A 19,302-nucleotide genomic window follows, 5' to 3' on the forward strand; every position below is an offset into this window, starting at 1 on the left:
CATTTCTGATTTTGGCATCTCTCCCGCCCGTGACCTCCCTCCACCACCCTTCCAGTTTGAATAGATGTCACTTTGTCGCTGTTTTTAAAGAGGCTTTTTTCTGTGCCATTTACTAGCTCCACTTCTTTACTTTTTATTCCTCTTCCTACGTTGTATGTTTTTATTCTCTTCTGTCGTGGACTGAGGTGCATTTGATGGTGAAGGACGGCTTGGAGGCATAATTCCGGTCTCCCCGGGCACACGCTCTACGATCGGTCTCTCCCACCTGTGTGCGTTTCCAGTTAAAGAATCACCGCTTGGCTCAGTCTTAAAGTAACAGGAGTGATGTAACCATCACTACTTCTAGAGTACGCGCACTAGAGAACCCATATCATGATTAATTTAAATATCAATTTAAAACCCTGAGTCTGTCTGACGCAGCGTATTAAGGACACAATTGTGAAAACCAGCAAACTAACCCTTCAACGGTTCAGTAAAAAAGGCAGCTTGGAATATCGACTTTTGCCTTCAATAACTAAGAATTCTGGGAAACGAACTAGGGGTGGTGGAAAGGGAGGCGGGCGGGGGGTGGGGGTGACTGGGTGACGGGCACTGAGGGGGGCACTTGACGGGATGAGCACTGGGTGTTATTCTATATGTTGGCAAATTGAACACCAATAAAAAATAAATATATATAAAAAAGAGAAAGGGAAAAATAAAAAAAATAAAAAAATAAAAAGTAAATGTCTAGATTATACATAGACCACACTTCCATGTGTAATACTGACAATTTAAACACAATTATGGATTGGCTTTTCAAAAGGTACTTCTCGTAAGGGCTCCTGAAATATATTTTGATATAAATATTTATAAGCATGATTAGCGTGAAATTCTTAGTAGTTCTAACGACAATTACAAAACAAGCATCAGGAAAAAAAAAATCTTACTCGGAATTCAGAGCTCATAACCATCTTTGCCTTTTGCTGATCTTCCAGGACTCTGGGCCACGTTGATGCTTTCCCAGTCTCCCTATTGTCATCTGCCAAGTGAAACACCTACACGTCTTCGCAAGACCAATGTGACAACGGAACAGCTGAATGAATAATCCTCACGAGAGCGCGAGGAGCAGCGTGAAATAATAGGTATCCCAAAAATGTGTGTGGAATTCGCTGGATGGTCGAAAGGCTTTTGTTTAGGGAAATGAAATCTACCTTGAATTAAAAGCATCATCTTTCCCTTCCCGAGTGACTCACTGAATTTTGTTCGAGAGGCAGAATGAAAATAATATACGGAAGACAAAGAGAACAAAACAAAGCCCGATTCCTGGGCATTTTCAAAATACCTCCCTTTGGAATTGGTCTAATTTGGGCCCTGAAAACATGTTAACCCACGACTGTATAAATAAAGTGGTGATTTTAGGTACGGTGGAAGGAATCCTTTACGTGTCAACTCATTTCACTCGTGGCTCAAATGAAACATTTTAAAGTCGATTTCCTTCAGGGAGTTAATTAAATGGGAGATTTCCCAAAACGGTATTAAACCCATTTATGAAAAGGCTATTTTTATAATCACGGGCTAACTTAAAAGCAGTGTTGCCATCTCCAGGTGAGAAGCTGACCTGTGTAAGTGGGTTGAGATCCTTTTACCAGTCGAAGTAGATCCTCTCCTCCCGTTGAAAGTACTTTTTTCTGTTTGAACCCAGTGTTTCTCACCTTAAACTCTCCCGAACAGCCTACCTCCGCTCTGCAACCGGCTCAAAACAGGCAGCGAGCAACCAGAGGGACACGACAGCATTCAGTGGCTCCCACTTAGAAGGCAACGACTTTTTTCAAAGGTTATGCATTTTCCCCCCCGAATTGACCATCGCTCGCTGGAACAACACGGTGTCAAACTCCGGCTCGGCAATTTATTAGGTGTGTAATATTGAGCAAATCTCTTTATTTCTCTGTGCCCGCAGGGACTTCTTTGTAAAACGAGTGTATTAGGTCAGAAAAGTTGCCAAGGCCTTTGTAGCTCTAAAAATCCTATGATTCCATATTTGGCCCGCTTGATAACGGCATTTATAAGCCATCACACCTATAAATTGTGCTGTCAGTGGGTTCAGAATCTGAACCTGAATATGTTTAAAGAGCAGCTGGATGGAGCGGACTCCTCAGCAGCCAGTTACATTTGGCCTCTGAACCAACTGCGTCACCTTCCCCAGGCCCAAGAGAAGCCGGAGTTGTTGAGATGCCACCAGTCAAGCCACATCCTCATAACCCTGTTCTCAGAAAGACGAAGGCCAGGCTGAGCTTACGATTTCTAGGAAGCGGCCTCATGACCCAACCCAACCCAACGGACTCTGTTTCGGGCTGGCTGCCGTGTGCAACGTTCTAACCACGGGCTGGACGTGACTTTCATAGCGGAAGGTCAAAGGCCGTTCCTTCAACACCCCGTGGATGAGAAAGACTGAAAAAAAAAAAAAAAGCATAACAGAAAGAAGAGCGACACAACTGGAAAGAATTAAGCTGTGGCTTACGATGCCGGAATGCAGATTTCGTTGGGAAAAAATGGAATGTTTCCAGCTTTCTGCACTTGAACCCAAACCCCCTACAGTGTCAGGAAATCAAGAACTTAAACTGTCACAAGACGTATAATGGGCTTTAAAGAGAGCGTCTACCATTTATCAAGGGGAATGCCTTAAAAGCCTACCTCTGCTCTGCAACCAGAGCTGCCAACGCCTTAAAAGAGGTGTGGCTTCAGGGCTCACAAAAGGAAGATGCATGAAGCTTTGGCACGGGACTCTGGAATGGGGTTGGAATGGGACGCTGCCACTTAGGTACGAAAATCCCATCGTCCGTTGGATGGAAACCAAACCGTATCGCCAGCTGTGCCCACCAGGCCTAGGGGACAGCCTTAGGACCCAAAGTCGATGAGTGGGGCCACCAGGACAACAGCAGGGGCCTAAGTCCTTACGCTCATTAGATGCCGTAAGTGTGACTGAGGCCTTGGCCATCAATCAGGCGTGGTTGCTGAGAACTTGATGTCCAAGCAGAGGCTGCAGACTCTCCAGGAAAAGCTTAAAAAGAAAAGGTTCTGAGAAACCAGCGGGTGCACCCCCTTGGGCCCTCCGGAGGTCCCTAGAGCATGGATCCCCCGACGGACAGCACACCGGGCTGTGAGTTGTCATGGTGCAGGGGTGCTCCGGAGGTCCCCGGGGAGCATGGACCCCGCACCAGGCTGTGAGCTGTCGTGGTGCAGGGACGCTGGCGACGCCCTCAGGCCCTGGGGCCCCTGCCTCCAGAGGCTCAACAGCCAGGGCTTCCCCAGAGGTGGCGCGGCCCCTCCAGGAGCAGGTCACTGCACATCTGCGGGCCGTGCCGGGCACTGCCACTCAACACCCGCGGCCCAGGGATCCCAGGAAAGCTTGCACGACCCCACTGTGGGCCTGGGGCCCCCGCAGCAGGACACCCCACGGCCGGGCACGCAGCTGCTTCCCCGGGGGCCCCACCCGCAGCAGGGAGGAGGTCGCGGCCACCCCGACGTGCCCAGCCCGCTGGCCCCAGCACCCTCCTCTCCCTGTCGCTGGTCTTTGGAAACCCGCGTGGCTCAGCCTGCGTTTCTCCAAGGGGGTGCTGCGGGTTCAGGGGTGAGGAGCCCTCCGAGGAGGGTCAAGGAGCCCGAGGAAGCCACGGTGGTCCACCCGCTTCTGGAGAGCCCGTCACTCATCTGGGACCATCGCTTAACCCCCGAGGTCCCACAGTTCCGGACGCACAGGGACACGAGCGCTCACGGGTCCTCAGCTGGCTCCAGGGCACAAGGGCCTTCCCGTCCCCTCGCGGGCCCACCAGACCCGGCACCTGTGCGGCGACAAGCCGAGCGCTGGCTGCTCGCCCCCCGAAAGCCGGGCGGCTACCGAGACCGCTCCGCAGCCAACACCCCACAGACACAATCTCATGGAAGTAAAACCCACACCTAACTCATTTAAGAAATATTTTTTAGTTCCATTGATTTAAAAAACAGTAGCAAACCGGATTCATACATACAAACAGTCAAAGACGCTGACTTTTGCAGACACGCAAAAATATAGATTGCCTCGCTCACAGAGATGCGGTTCTTCCATTTAAGAGTCGGAAAAAAAAATCCCCTGTTATTTAGCCCGGTTATTAAATTTCTGTTTCACATGAACATCGTATTTTCCCATTTTTCTAGAATGCTAGAAAATGCATTGTGACAAAAATGTATAAAACACTGGCTGAGCCTTTCATCGAAAGAATCTTCCTAAGGAAAAGCAGAACAAAATGAAAATTTTAAATCCCTGCGGTGCGTGGAGCCCACAGTCCCCTCCCAACCCTGCAACTCGGCCCACACGGTTTTGTATTTTCTGGTTTTGAGAAGGAAAAGACAATCATATGAGGACTTCAGTCTGGAGAGGGAAATGCAGAGGGATTATTTAACGTGCTTTTAGCGTTCTATTTCCACAGCCACTCGAATTAGCTGAACTGTGACTATGACCAGAGTGACCAGAATCATGGTGGAAAGAAGCGTTCGCCCCCCCAAAACCACAGATCTCCGATGAGAGCTTCGTAACTAAGTTACAGCGAAGGGACTTGCACTCCTAGGAAGGAGGCCTCAAAAGCAGACGTCTAGAATCCATTTACCCGACTTAAACATCACCAGAACTGAATTTCAAGAATGACCTGGTGCTCAAGTTGGAATTAACAGGCAGAAAATTAAGGTTGGATTCCGATCGGGGCCTTCGCAGCATGGAGGGGAAGACCCCAATCTGTTCGCCTTACAATGCTGGCAAAACCACGCCAGGGCAGGAAGCCCCGGGGAATCTAACCCAGTTGTGAAAGTCTGCTTGACACCCCCCCAAGAATGTCCAGAGAGGAGACACACACGGCAGGGCCCTCCTCACTCATGGGCACGCGGCCACGCAGATCAAGGGCCACCACGCACCGAGATGGCCAACGTCGCGTCCCGGGTACGCGTCCCTGCGTTGCCACCACGGAGCACACAGAGCTTGGACGCGTCCCTCCACACGCACCCTGCACGCTGCACGCTCTGAGCCACGGGCTCTGCACGGTGTCACGAGAATCCGCGCACACCTCCCACTGGGGCCCCCACGGGACCCGGGTCGAGGTCTTACGCTGGACCCGCATTCAGCAATTCACTTAAAAGGAGCTCTTTTTTCAGGAAAGAACTCCCTTAATTGCGTTTCCCGTGAAAATAAAAACGACTGATTCCACAACTGGGTCAACGTTCCAGCAAACAACTACCGCAAGGAACGGTGACGTCCGCACGCCGACGAGTAATAACACGGAGGCTTCTGGACGGTAGGCAAAGCAAGTAATTCCAACCTGTATTACGACACGGAGTGAAACTCTATATCAGGAATCTCAGCAGAGCCGACCTTTGTCCTGAGAAGCAGGGTTTTCCACGTATTCTTTAAATAATCAAACAGACTTCACTTCCTACCCCCCCATATTGGCTACTTCAAGTTCTACAAATCACATGACCGTGACCTGCCCGTCGTCAAAACCCTGAATCCCGAGTGTGCCTGCTTCGAAAGCTCCTGCAGGAACCTCTAGTGACAGCACAGGAATTTTACGATCATAGCGTTTTGCACACTGAGACACAGGACGGGTAACCTCCTGAAAACCCTCCAAAAGTCAGCCTATTGCATTTCCACCAAATAACAGCCCTTGCAACCTACCAAAACCCTTTATCAGATAACAACAGCACAACCACCAAAAAAGAAACTTGGGAAACCCTTTGCCTCCTCATCTTTAAGAATCTCATCTGCTCCCACTCAGTAGAACAGAACTGAGACTCACACATTTTATTTGTCTTCCAAAAATAGCCTGCGCCGTGGACACAGGGAGAGAGATAATGAAGACCAGATGCCTACCTTCACTGGTAGCCACATTCTTCTGGGCTTGGGTCGGCGTGTGATCTGTACTTGAACTCACGTCGGATGAGATGCTTGAGCTGCCTTTGCCTGGAGAAGACAGGAAGGAGCAGCTTTTGAGTTTTGTGACTTCAGAACCGGACCCGCCTGCCCCTCCGTCCCGCCCTGCGCCGCACCACCTGCTTCCACGAAGGGAGCCACAGTCCCCAGGATGGAGTCGGTTAGGTTTCTCGCCTTATGTGTTGGACGTCCGGCCCACGTAAGAGTGGAACCGAAGCCCGTAATAGTACAGCTCGACTACGAACTCGGACAAGACCATAAAACGTACGGTAGCGTGATCTCGCTCTGGCATCCGTGTGGGTAAGAAAGGACGCGTGGGAAACACATCTAGAGTATTAATTCTTTATCTGCAACTCTAACCTATACGTGTCGCGGTGCCGAACAAAAGCACACCTAAGGATGAGGCATCATCCGAATAGTAAGAACCCGCTGACTCCAGGCAGTTGTATGTATCACCTTGAAAACCAAATTCCCTGCTTTAATAGGTTCTTCTTTTAAAAAACGAACAAACCAACAAACAAAACCCCCACTTATGCACCTAATACAGTAGTCATCAGGCAAGGATGTTTCCCCCTCAAGGGGGCATCGGGCAATGTCTGGCTCCATTAGTTATCGCAGTGGGGAGGGTGTCCTCCGGCACTCGGGTGGGCAGAGGCGGGCGCTGGCCGGCACCGTGCAGCACACAGGACGGCGCCCACGGGAAAGAGTTACCAGCAGGAACGTCAGTCGTGCCCAGGCTGCAAACCCCTGGTGCCAACCGTCTTACTTCAGCTGACGGCAGAGTTTCTACTCTTCCAACTGTTAATGGGAACACTTGCTCGAACGTTGCTCAGCACTCTCAACGTGTCACACGGAAGTCTGCAAATATGAGCCGGACTCGCCGCCCAGCGAGGCAAGTTTGAAGTCCACGCCCATGGCACCTGCTGCAGGTTCAATGTGTCCCCTCCTTGCCCCTGAAGGCGTCTCAAAAGTGCATCCCCAGTGGGATGGCATTAGGAGGGGGAACCTCCGGGAGGAGATTAGGGCAGGAGGTGCAGCAGCAGAAGAGGCCCCAGAGAGCCCCCTCGGCCCGTCCACGCGTGAAGACACGGGCGGGACAGCCACCTGTGAGCCAGGAAGCCGGCCCTCAGCAGACCCCTTGGTCTTGGACTTTTCAGACTCCAGAACTGCAAGAATCAAATTTCTGTTGTTGTAAGCCACTAGTCTGCGGTATTTTTTTGCAGCCCCTTGAACAGACGAAGCTGGTGGTCTGCTCCCTCCAGGGACGTTGCCCCTAAGCAACAGAATATGGCAATAGTGAGGGGGTTTGCAGACGCAGTTAATTCCCTAATCGGTTGACTTTCATCAAAAGGGAGATTATCCTGGGTGGGCCTGGCCTAAATAGGTAAGCTCTCTCCTCTCTCCAAGAGTCCAGAGGAAAGAGATGCCCCCCGTCGCCCCCTGGCCTGAAGAAGCAAGCAGCTGTGAGTTGTGCGGCGGCAAGGAATGAATTTGGTCAACACCCACGTGAGCGTGGAAGACCTACGCCTCGGCGAGGGCACCGCGCCGGCCGGCGTCTCGATTACAGCTCTGTGGGACCCACAGCCAAACTCCCAGCTGACCCGGGCCCAGAGCTCCCACCCCGGACACTGTGGGATAATAAAGGCACCTGGCGCTAAGCTACTATAGGCTTGTGGTCGTGTGTCACGTGGCAACCGAGACCCCATGTGATGACCGTCCACCTGTACGACAGAGGAGCTCCTCCTGCTTCAACGGGTTAGACGGCAGCTCTTCCGTGGAGCTGAGGGACGCGGTCCCGGGGGCGCCACAGCCCAGCTTGGCGCAGTGCACGCACCTGTAAACGCAGGGCAGAAAGCGCAGGCGGGCTCCGCCTCAAGAGCCCCGGGGATCTGTCTGAATCCCGGGAGTGACGGGAGCAGCTTGGAGCTCGGCCTCTCACCCCTCTCCCAGGAGGCTATGTCCACATGTGGGGGGAGATGCCGCGCTGAGCGACCCCCCGCAGCTCAGATGCTGTGATCCCGCGAGTCCGTTCCGGTGCCCTCCGGGTCTGAGTGATGCCGACACTCGCTCTCACACGGCCCGCAGCGCTCCTGGCCACCGCTGCCGGTGGCATCAGTCGTCTTTCGTCTACTGTTACTCGGTGATGCACGAACGGAAAGCGAGAAATAGACTCCAAAGGCTTTGACTCGGGTTCAACAATGACACCAAAACAAAGTAACGAGGCAAACAAATCAACCACAGAAACAAGAAAGTCCATAAAATCCAAATCAATGGCATTGATTTCAGTGGCCGACGATGTTATTTTGCAGAAATTAGGCTGCTAAGCTGCGTTTCAAGATGTAAACACAGCACTGGCTGCGGAGGCCAAGGCTCTCTTGGTTTGGGCGTCGCCCCCCAGGCCCAGCGAGGCCTCCGAGTGAGGCCCACGGCTCCTCCGCACGAGCCTGGGAGCCCTTCCTCCCAGGACACGGGGCCTTCCCTCGCCCTGATGGTCTCACTCCCCACCTCTAAGTCTGCTCTCGTTTTATTCCTTATTGGCCCATAAGCGCCGAAGCAGGATTCTCGTCTTAAACGACAGGTGTAAACTCAGACGACGAGATCGTGTGGCAGGACTCACCGATACGGGAGCCAGTAGACAGTGATTGTCGTATTTATGATTGTCATCAAAGTGGAAGCACAAAGTAAAATAAATTTCGGAGGAAATTCTCAGGTCAGAAAACAGAATGCAGAGCCCTCAGGGGACCATGGACCCCAACTGAAGTAATGCTGGTTTATGAAGAAAGGGAAAAGGATTAAAAATAAAAACAGATAGTGTCATTAATATTCATGGTACAGCCACGTACGCTGTGCCACGTAGGCTGCTAAAGACCCTAAATGTCCTGCCATGTAGTCACAGTGCCCGGCAGCTGTTTGGGAATCACGTTTTTCCTTCCTGCCCTCCCCCCAAGGAAACTCATTAGACTTTTTTTTTCCCTAATCATCCCCCCAAAAGAAACTGTAATACTGCCAATACGCTGTATGTCTGCTCTGCGCTCCGTGGGTTATCTCTGCTTTTTTGCATGAACAGGAGCGCTCGCCTCCCCAACTGAGAACCGACTTTTGTCCCTTTGAGAACATTCGCCCTTTGAGAGCAAAACACTGAGTATCTAACAAACCAACTAATTAAGGAAAGCGAGATCACAGACAAGTACAGTCCACTCTGTCAGCCGCGGTCTACAGAGTCCCCGCAATCCTGGATCGCTGCTTCTGGGGGAAAAGACGGGGCCAGGTCTCTGCTGGTCACAACACGTGTGTCCACCCATCAGCACATAACCTGCCCTCGTGTGGGTCTCTGTTTAAAGACACCTTATTAACAGACATAGTTGACGGATCAGCATTGAGCTTGAGGCCAACAGCGCTCCTTAAACTGCAGTGGAAAGTGTCTGGTAACACACGTGAGGAGCCTCACCACCTCCTCACACTTAGGACCAGTCTTGGGCAAGGACAGCTCTTGAGCACGATGAGTCAAGGACAGCTCTCGAGCACCATGCTGGAAGGCCACCTGACATGGCGGAACCATCAGTGAGACTCCCTCAAATCAACAGACGTGGTGGTAAATAGACCGCGAGGACGCGGATCTGCAGTAGGGATGCTGAGACAAGGACACGCCAGCTCCTTGACCCCCGGCTGGGAGGGGCGCGCCGGGAGACTCAGGGTTTCCCCCACTCTGCCCACGCCCGTGAATGACCATGAAAACCCGGTGAGCGCTGATGTGGGGGTTATGGATACACGTTAGCCAGTAGACGAAGCTGCAAATACGGAACCCACAGATGGTGAGCGTCGACGGTACGTGACCCTGCACTGGAAACGGTTTCACGGCCTGTTGGCGGCTCTCGTGTGGACTGGAGCGCGAGGTCCAGAGTCAGGACACCAGGCCTCGTATCTGGATTTGCCACTCACCCGTGTTGGGCAGATGAATAAACCTTTAGTTTCTTCAGCTAAGACAGGGTGGGGATGATAAATCCCGCCTCGTAAGGCCGTTTTGAAGGCCCGAGGAAATAATCCAGATACGGCACTTAGGAAATACTCTGCAAGTCTTAGAATAACGGGGGTTCATATTTTGAAGACTCTGTTCCTGCCTTGCTTCTGGAAGCGTGACCATCTCCCGGTGAGTTCAGCAAAAAGGTTATCTATTTCGGGGTGGAAAGCTCACCAGAAGAAATGTCCCAAGAGGGACTCAAGAAGGGACGAGCCAGGTAATTGTGTGGCTCCTGAGAGTCAAAAGCAAGAATCGGAGATGTGACCATGTTCCCGCAAGCCAAGCTACTGGCTTTTTTTTTTTTTAATTTATTTATTTATTTATTCAGAGAGAGCGAAAGAGAGGCAGAGACACAGGCAGAGGGAGAAGCAGGCTCCATGCAGGGAGCCCGACGTGAGACTCGATCCCGGGTCTCCAGGATCACGCCCCGGGCTGCAGGTGGTGCTAAGCCGCTGAGCCACCGGGGCTGCCCAAGCTACTGGCTTAGAAAGATGGTCCCACGCTTGCCACCCTCAGGCAGTGTTTGGTTAAATGCCTGTCGTCTACCCCTTGGCCAGGTGGACACGTCCAACTGCTCGTCGTAGCGTCAGACCACGCGTGTAAATTCCCCAGATTCTCCAAGGTTCCTTGTCTTTATCCATGAAGTAGGGATAAAAACAAAGAAACAGCACCTGCTGCCTCTACCGTAAGTGGGGGCCTGTACCCACCCTTCAGAGCCTGAGGGACGCCGCCAGGGGGAATAAATGGGCTCCACGGGTAATCAACCCCACCCAGTGCCGCCAAGAGCCCACCCTGCGGCTGTTTAGTACTGACCCGTCCATCGCAGTCTAATTTGTACCAGGAAACATGAAATCTGAGCCACTGATCATTATTACACTATTATGCGGACATGAGAGTAGATGTTACATATGCACGTAAGTCGCATCATACATCCCCCAAGTAGCCAGCAGAGACCCCTCGAGGACGAGCCAGGCTGACCAGTCTGCCCTCTGGCTAACTGCTCGCCTACAGCACCCCGGGCGCAGCGACGGCCGACACCCCCACGAGGGGGGACGCGCACGTCAGAACTGCACCTGCCACGCGTGGGAAAACACGATGCTGCGATCTCGGGTCCTCCCGACGCAGTTAAAGGCTCAAATCCGGATGGTGGAGCCAACAACTAGGGTCCCGAACGAACACGCGGCAAAGCCAGTGAAGACCAGCACGGGGACCGGCAGGCATGCGTGGCTCGCAGTCACTCTCTGGAGAAGCCAGCCCGCGGGCTGATCGCTCAGCCCCGGGACCTGCCGGGAGGAAGGGCTGCTCCGGGCCGCACCACACCCTCCCCGGGGGAATGTGCCCGGCTGCCCAGGGCTGGAGGCAAAGACGACGTCCACTCCTTGGGGAGCCCACTGGACGGACTATTTTATTTCATTTTTTTAAGATTTTATTTTTTGAGAGAGAGAGAGAGCAGGTGCAGGTGGAGAAGTAAAGGGGGAAGGCAGAGGGAATCCCAAGCAGGCCCCCTGCTAACCATGAGCCCACACAGGGGCTCCATCTCCTGACCCCAAGATCGTGACCTGGGGTCACCGAGACGTGGGGGCTGAACCACCTGAGCCACCCAGGTGCCCCTTGTCTCCTCATTTTTTTTTTAATTTTATTTATTTATTCATGAGAGACACAGAGAGAGAGGCAGAGACACAGGCAGAGGGAGAAGCAGGCTCCATACCGGACTCGATCCCAGGACCCCGGGGTCATGCCCTGGGCTGAAGGTAGCGCTAAACCGCTGAGCCCCCCGGGCTGCCCTGGCTCCTCATTTTAAATTTCCCACGTGTAAACCTGCAAAACTAAGTTTTTCCTCTCCTCTTGCCAGCGCCCAGGCTGATTCCGTAAAGGCAGGTACCTCAAACCAGACAGACGTCCCACCGTGATGTACTGATAGCGTGAGGAAGGTAGAAGCAGAAGCATCGACCGATACGTGACCAAATAAAAGGAGCCAACGGGCCTATGGTCTCGAACATTCTTTAGAGCCCAAGAAATCACTTGCGAAGTCGATTCCTTCTACGACTTCCAGATTATGTGCATTGAGTGCATTCCTGTGGGTTTCAGCCGCAGACGGCACGTGGGCCCACGTAGGGGCTCAGCCCGGGACGCTTCCTGCTGCCCTCGGGGAATTGTTTCCGAGCCGCTGCCGGCACCCCGTGACCGCCTGGCTCAGGACCAGCGTCCACACCGGAGCAGAGGGGGGTGGTCTCCGCGTCGGTGGGTCACACCTGGGGGCTGAATGGACCGCTGGTTTCCTGGTTGTTCTCTTGAGCTAACTGCCACCCTCCTTGACCACAGTTCCAGGGCCCGAACATGCAGGACAGCAAGATCCGTCATCTCAGTGATGTGGCCCCATCAGGGCCCAGGGGCGTGTGGGGTGACGAGGAGCACCCACAGGATGTCAGGGCCGCGGGGCAGGAAGCTCACGTCTGGAACAAGCGCGTTAAGTGAGCACCTGCTCCGCCCGCAGGCGGCTGGTCCCTTCAGCTGAGCGGCCACCGCCCCTAAGACAAGCCGAGGAGCCGCCCAAACCCATGACCATAAGGGTACGTACGTGTCACGTAAGACCCGCCGTGAGACTGGACTTTCTCGCCCTACAGGTGGTGGAACTGTCCACAGCCACAGTCCTGTGCACCTGTCACTCCTCTTGGTGGAATCTTGCATCATGTGACATAGGAATCCTGTGTCCGCTGGGGGATGTCCCCGGCCCTCGGCCCCCGGCCGCTGGTGGCCCGTCATCCGCTCTCCATCGCGTGAACGAGGGCACGTGCCAGGATACAGCATGGTCCCCTGGCGTCCGGCTGACGTCACTGCCCGGGTCCTTCGGGCCCCAGCCCGCGCCGTCCTCCGTCCCTCCAGGGCTCGTAACGCCTCCCTGCGTGGCCGTCGTGCTGTGTCTCCAGGGCGGGCTCTGGCCTGTGCCCTCGTCCCCGGGCCCCTGCGGCTGCTGCTGCAAGGACGGCGCACTGGCTGCGCCGCTTGACGTAGGGGACCCGGGGCCCTCTGGGCTGTGCCGCCTGCAGCCGGAATCTGACTCCAAGGGTGTGGCGCCCGTGCAGGCCAGGAGGTGGGGACGTCGGCACCCAGCGGCGGCCGGGGTCCCGGGCGCTACCTCTCAGCCAGGCCGGGGCAGGTGCTGGCGGGACGCACCTGTGACACCAGCCCAGGGAGGAGGCGCAGCTCGGGAGCAGCCCCGAGATGCGACGGGAGGACAGCTTGGCCCGAAGCAGGTGCACTGAGGAGCCCAAGGGGACCCGGGGCGGCGAAGGGACCGGGGACCACGGGCGCCGGCCACAGGCCCTGGCCACACTTGGGGCTCCTCTCCCTGGGGAAAGAAGAGGCCCACGGAGACAAAACCGCGACCACGACCCTGGTCCTCCACAGGCTGTGATGAGAAGACAGAGGGGGGCAGGACTCCGGCCCCAACCGCCCGGCAGGGGAGCCCAGGGGCCACGTTGCACGTGGTGGGGGCGGCCGGGTGCCCTGCGCGGACAGTGGGGCCTCAGGCACGTCGCCGACTGCAGGGATGGGAGTCCCCCTGGGACCACGCTCACCACGCGGCCACCACACGATGGGCACCGCTTGTCTACACTCCCACGCGGCCAGGGAACACCACCTTGCGAGGCATCGCCCAGAACAGCGTGCGGGTGCAGGGCACACGCGCCAGCTCTTAGGCGTCCTCCGTGGAACTCGGGCCGCGGGCCTGCTGGCCCCACGATGCTGCTGGGCCTACAAACAGCAGCCGGCTCCTGCCCACGGGCCAACGGCTACGCTTCTCAACCGCACCGCGGCGTGGCCGCCCCAAACACTGTCGGATTCACGCGGTTTCACTGCTGGGTAGCGCCCCCAGAAGTTCATTTCCAGGGGAGTAGCCTGGCCCCGAAAGGCTTCCTAATGAGGAGCACCTGCCATCCCGCTCTCACCCCCCACGTGAGCGGTGAGCTTCAAACCACAGGCCTCACGCAGCGGCCGGCGCCGCACGGGCAGAACAGAGCTCAGGACGTCCCTGCGGGTTCGGCGCACGGCACGTGGCCCTCGGTGCCAGCTTCTCCGCACACCTGCGTTAACAGACCCCTAACGAGGGGCTGCAAGTCAGAGGAACGTGCTGTCTCGCAGTCTTAGAAGTTAGGGGCCTGGAGTCAAGGGGCTCGATCCATTCTCTGAGACGAGAATCTGTCCCGTGCCTGGCGCCCGGCTCCCGGCTCCCGGCGGTGGGCAGCACCCCATGGCACCCACTCATCTGCAGCCACAGGACTCCCACCTGTGCCTCTGTCGTCACGTCTGTCTTCACCCCACGTGCCCGTGTCCCTTCTCAGACACCAGCCACGGAGCGCACACTCCAGCGGGCCCGTTGGTTGGCCGGTGACGTCCACAATGACCCTGTGTCCGAATAAGGCCACGTTCTGACGCCCCGGGAAGGATACAAGGTAGAGGCGGGCAGGAGGGACGCGCTCCGGCCCCACAGGTACTCCAGCACCCTCTCCTGCACAAGTGAACGGGGAGCAGGGACCCGCACCCTGCGGCCACCACACGAGCCCGACGCCAGGCTCCTGCACGGCAACCTCCCCGCGGTGGAGCCGGTCAGCGAGGCAGACCCGCAGCATCGGGCAATGCCACGTCCCACGAGTCGCTCGGCTGGGGACAAAGCCAGCACCTAGCACAGCGTCGCGGGCGGGTCTAGGCTGAAGTGGTTCCCTGACGGCCCCCAGCCCCTGGCCCCCTGGCCCCCCGGCCCCCAGTCCCCAGCCCCCCAGCTTCCAGCCTCCCAGCCCCTGGCCCCCTGGCCCCCAGCCCCCAGGCCCCCAGTCTACAGCCCCCAGTCCCCAGCCCCCGAGCCCCTAGTCCCCAGTCCCCAGTCCCCTGGCCCCCCAGCCTCCATCCTCCCAGCCCCGGCCTCCCAGCCCCAGCCCCCAGCCCCCGGCCCCCACGGGCCTTCGGGCGGCCACACAAGAGCTCACACAGATGTCACGGACACCCGCCGCTGGCAGACGGCGCCTCACAGCCGGGGGGGGGGGGGGGGGGGGGGGCCACAGATCGCAGCACGGACCGGGGTCGTGCACCAGCGCGAGCACCTCCCGGGAGCCCTAAGTCGCTCAACAGGCATTTTTAGATCAATGGCCACATCACCGTAATCTGCGCCAGCGGCTTGCCTGCAGAGTCCTGCAGGACGGCTGCGGCCCGGAGGCCACCAGGAGGCTGCGCCTGGCGTACTGGGGTGCACGGGAAAGGAGCACGCTCGCTCTCTGACGCTCCCGCGGTCTCCGCGCCGTCTGGGAACAGCCTCGGGGCCGGGGCTTCCCTTCCTGGCGTCAAGAGCCTCTGGGCGCCGACGGATCCGTACCTGCCTCTCCTGATTCCCTCATCCACCCCCTCTGCCGTCAACACGCCCCGTGCCAGGCCCCACACCTCGGACACTAGGCCACGCTCAGCCCATCTTGCGTGAGGCCACTTCGCCCTGGGACCTCAGGCAGGGAAAACACCAACTCCACCCCTGACAGAGGCCAGTAAAGGGACAGGCAGCAACATTCCTCGCCCTCATGGCTCTGTGGCTCCACCCATCAAAACTCAAGCACAGACCTTTGTACCCTGTGGCCACTCACGGATTTGAGGATTTTTAAACAAAGACATTTATATGTGTTTACCTTGATTATCACTGATGATCCATGTAAATCCGTGGAAATTCTGAATAACAAATTCTTATAAGGCATCAATTCTCCTCCTTCCACACATAAGCCATCAATCAACCAACCGTGAAACAGGGGAAAGGCTAAGTACTTCGGAAATTAGTCTTATTTAATAGAAAACAATCTTGGGATATTATGCTGTTCCCCATTCCACCTTGGGCAAGTCTGTCATCAAAATTCTGTACAGGGAAACTAGAAGAGACCCAAGCATCCTTACCCGGTAAAGAGGATTAAACAAGCTTCCCAGCCACAGCAAGGCACCCAGTACTGTTGAGAAAGCACTTAAATGGAGAAACTGGAATTCTCAGCTCAGACTCCCTAGACCAGCCGTGAGGACTCCAGAGTCTCAGCAACCACCCCGACACCTCTGATTGGGGGAGAGAGAAATTGGACGAGGTCATGTCCAAGTTACCCTCTCCACGGCAAAACTAAACGGCTTACACCCACAACCCAAGATTCAGAAAGACCTAAAAATTAGTTAAAAGTTGCATGACAGAGACAGTTGTTAGCCAACCTCCTCCTTCCTCTATTGAATCGCAATTGTATGTAAATTGAACGTGATCATATATATATTTCCTGACATCAGGAACTATACACACATATACCTACACACACATTCAAACATATAGATACACACACAGACACTGAAGTCACCGAACCGCAGCTGGATTATTTCACAGCTTGTCCTTTCATCCGCTGCCTGACCCCTGCTCGGGCCCGGCCAGTGCGGTGATCTTGGTCTGCAGATGACAGTCCCGGCTATACCACGTGCCAGGCTCCCTAGAGTCTCGCTTTTGTCCTCCTGCACTTGTTCCACTTCCCCTGAGTTGGGCGTTTTCTTGAGCCCATGTTGGGAAATGACAATTGTCTCAAAGGCGAGGAGAAGCTGTGAAGGACAACAACCACGTATCTCACAGCCAGGACCTGCTAAGTGCTGCCTCCCAGGCAGGGGAGCCTAACGCAGTGCCCTGAGGGCAGCGATCACCCCAGCCCTGAACCAATTTCCCCCAAAACATTAGCATAGCGCCCCCGCAGGTGGTGGGAGCCACACGTGCTAGCTCCAGCACGCAACTCTAGCTGTTCCAAGTCTACCAGGTGAGCCCCCAGGCAGCTCCAGCTGTTCCAAGTCTACCAAGGTGAGCCCCCAGGCACCTCTAGCTGTTCCAAGTCTACCAAGGTGAGCCCCCAGGCAGCTCTAGCTGCTCCAAGTCTACCAAGGTGAACCCCCAGGCAGCTCCAGCTGTTCCAAGTCTACCAAGGTGAGCCCCCAGGCACCTCTAGCTGTTCCAAGTCTATCAAGGTGAGCCCCCAGGCACCTCTAGCTGTTCCAAATCTACCAAGGTGAGACCCCAGGCACCTCTAGCTGTTCCAAGTCTACCAAGGTGAGCCCCCAGGCAGCTCTAGCTGCTCCAAGTCTACCAAGGTGAACCCCCAGGCAGCTCCAGCTGTTCCAAGTCTACCAAGGTGAGCCCCCAGGCACCTCTAGCTGTTCCAAGTCTACCAGGTGAGCCCCCCAGCACCTCTAGCTGTTCCAAGTCTACCAAGACGAGCCCTGCAGGCACCTCTAGCTGTTCCAAGTCTACCAGGTGAGCCCACAGGCAGCTCCAGCTGTTCCAAGTCTACCAGGTGAGCCCACAGGCAGCTCTAGCTGTTCCAAGTCTACCAAGGTGAGCCCCCCAGCACCTCTAGCTGTTCCAACTCTACCAAGGTGAGCTCCACAGGCAGCTCTAGCGGTTCCAAGTCTACCAGGTGAGCCCCCCAGGCACCTCTAGTTGTTCCCAGTCTACCAAGGTGAGCCCCCAGGCAGCTCCAGCTATTCCAAGTCTACCAGGTGAGCCCCACAGGCACTTCTAGCTGTTCCAAGTCTACCAAGGTGAGCCCCCCAGTGCCTCTAGCTGTTCCAAGTCTACCAAGGTGAGCCCCCAGGCAGCACTAGCTGTTCCAACTCTGCGAACATGAGCCCTTCCTCCTGGTTGGTGACCAACTCGGCAGATGGGTCGGAGGGGCATGAGCAGCTCAATGGCCAAGTCTGTTTAACAGGAGGGACCAAGGCCTTCTCTCAGGATAGAGCCCTAGTGCTCGTTAGCAGCCGGGCTGTATTAGAACGGGAGTCACCCAGGCGTAAGGATGCACACTGAGACACAAGACGATGGGAGGACATCAGAGAAGGGCGTCACTAAGATATTACCAGCTTAACCCAGTCCTGCCACCTGCGCTACTACTGGAATCCTGTTAGGTGAATCAAGGAGGGAGGAGGGAAGAGGTCCGTCTGCTGCACCTAGTCCTGCATATTGGAGCTTCAGAAATCTTTTTTTTTTTTTCATTTTTACATTTGTGTTTATTTAAGTTTGATTTGCCAAAAAAAATCTTATGCTTAAAAGACACAACTTGCAAAGCAAGGAAAAAACTTCATCCTAAAGGTAAGATACTTTTTTTTCTTGTGAAAGCAGCACTTTCTTTCTAGAGACCGTCTCTATGAAAGGCTAAATAAGTACAAAGTAGTAATTTCAACAATGATGAATTGTAATATTTTGAACAAGCACAACCAAGTAAAATAAGAAGCCGTATGTATAGCCCCATGGTGAATCTGATAAGGTTCCCAGACCAGGGAAATAGGTTAATTTGCTCTCGGCCACGAAAAGATGTTTTGGTAGGTCTTTCTTCTTTTAAAAACCATAATTCGCCTTCCACCTATAATCTATGTTGTATTTTTCAAAGCTTTATGCATTAACAACAACAAAAAAATCACTCTCCCTAAATTTTGCATTTACAGCCCTTTTATCATATAAATTGTGGTCATGACCTCACTTGAGGCTTGCAGGGCCAGTGAAGGGAAAGGTCTGGCTTCTATAAAATGAGATACATTAAGCAAAATAAATCTTGCCTGAAACTGAAATCGTTCTTGAATACAGCAACTTAGGAACTCATCCCCCCTTTTCTTTTAAAAATATAATGGCTTTGCCTTTTGGCCAAAATGGATACACCCCCCAACAGCTGTTGCTCCCTTGCCCATTCCCTTTCTTGACGTACTGATACCTGGTTGCCGGCTGTAAAATCTCCTAGGATTCTTCCCCAAGATCTTCTAGCACAGGGCCATTGCTTCACCCAAAAGGGTGACGGGGCATTCTGACCACCCCATCTAGCCTGAAGGAAGAATAAGGTGCAGGGATTTAAAGGTTCAAGCTACGTGTTAGTGTCTCCCACTATTCCAGGCCTTTCCTCACCTTCTTGTAAGACTTGCACTCGTCCTAGAAAGCACACTGCATTTCCTGAATCCGTTTTGTAGAACCCAGATAGGAATTCTGGAGTATGTTTATGCCCTGAGTATGTTTATAGAGACTTTGCTGGAACGCAATTTACAGGGCTTTAACTCATTTAAATAAAAAGTAAGAATTTCAGGCATTTGTGATGGTATTTTTTTCTCAATGTGATACTATCTAGGGAAATGTTTTCAGATGCATGGTTTGAGACAGGCAAAAGAATCTTGCCTGCTTCAAGATTTATGTATCTTTTATAAACGAGATGGAATTAAATATTTTGGCTCTGTTTTCCCTCCTGTCCTCACCATTTCATCGTCCCCATCTTTTCCAGATGTCCCCAACAGACTTGCACCACCTGATGGTGTCACCGGCTCAGTTTCAAAC

At 54.4% G+C, this 19,302-nt stretch overlaps 1 protein-coding gene and 1 long non-coding RNA gene across 4 annotated transcripts in view; one reads left to right on the forward strand and one right to left on the reverse strand.

Annotated features, from left to right (window-relative positions):
• The window catches only part of LOC140632749 (uncharacterized), a 55,418-nt gene extending 54,021 nt beyond the window's left edge, over positions 1 to 1,397 (forward strand). Inside the window, exon 4 of the long non-coding RNA XR_012030441.1 lies at positions 975 to 1,397. This is a non-coding gene — a long non-coding RNA (uncharacterized lncRNA). The remainder of the gene's footprint in view (positions 1 to 974) is intronic.
• FBXL7 (F-box and leucine rich repeat protein 7) overlaps positions 1 to 19,302 on the reverse strand; it is a 364,287-nt gene that overhangs the window by 258,125 nt on the left and 86,860 nt on the right. For all 3 annotated transcript variants that reach the window (XM_072825064.1, XM_072825066.1, XM_072825065.1), the window contains exon 2: positions 5,873 to 5,962. In XM_072825064.1, the coding sequence (XP_072681165.1) occupies positions 5,873 to 5,962 (90 nt within the window). The remainder of the gene's footprint in view (positions 1 to 5,872; positions 5,963 to 19,302) is intronic.

Source organism: Canis lupus, chromosome 4 (genome assembly GCF_048164855.1).
Source record: "Canis lupus baileyi chromosome 4, mCanLup2.hap1, whole genome shotgun sequence".
NCBI classification, from domain to species: domain Eukaryota; kingdom Metazoa; phylum Chordata; class Mammalia; order Carnivora; family Canidae; genus Canis; species Canis lupus.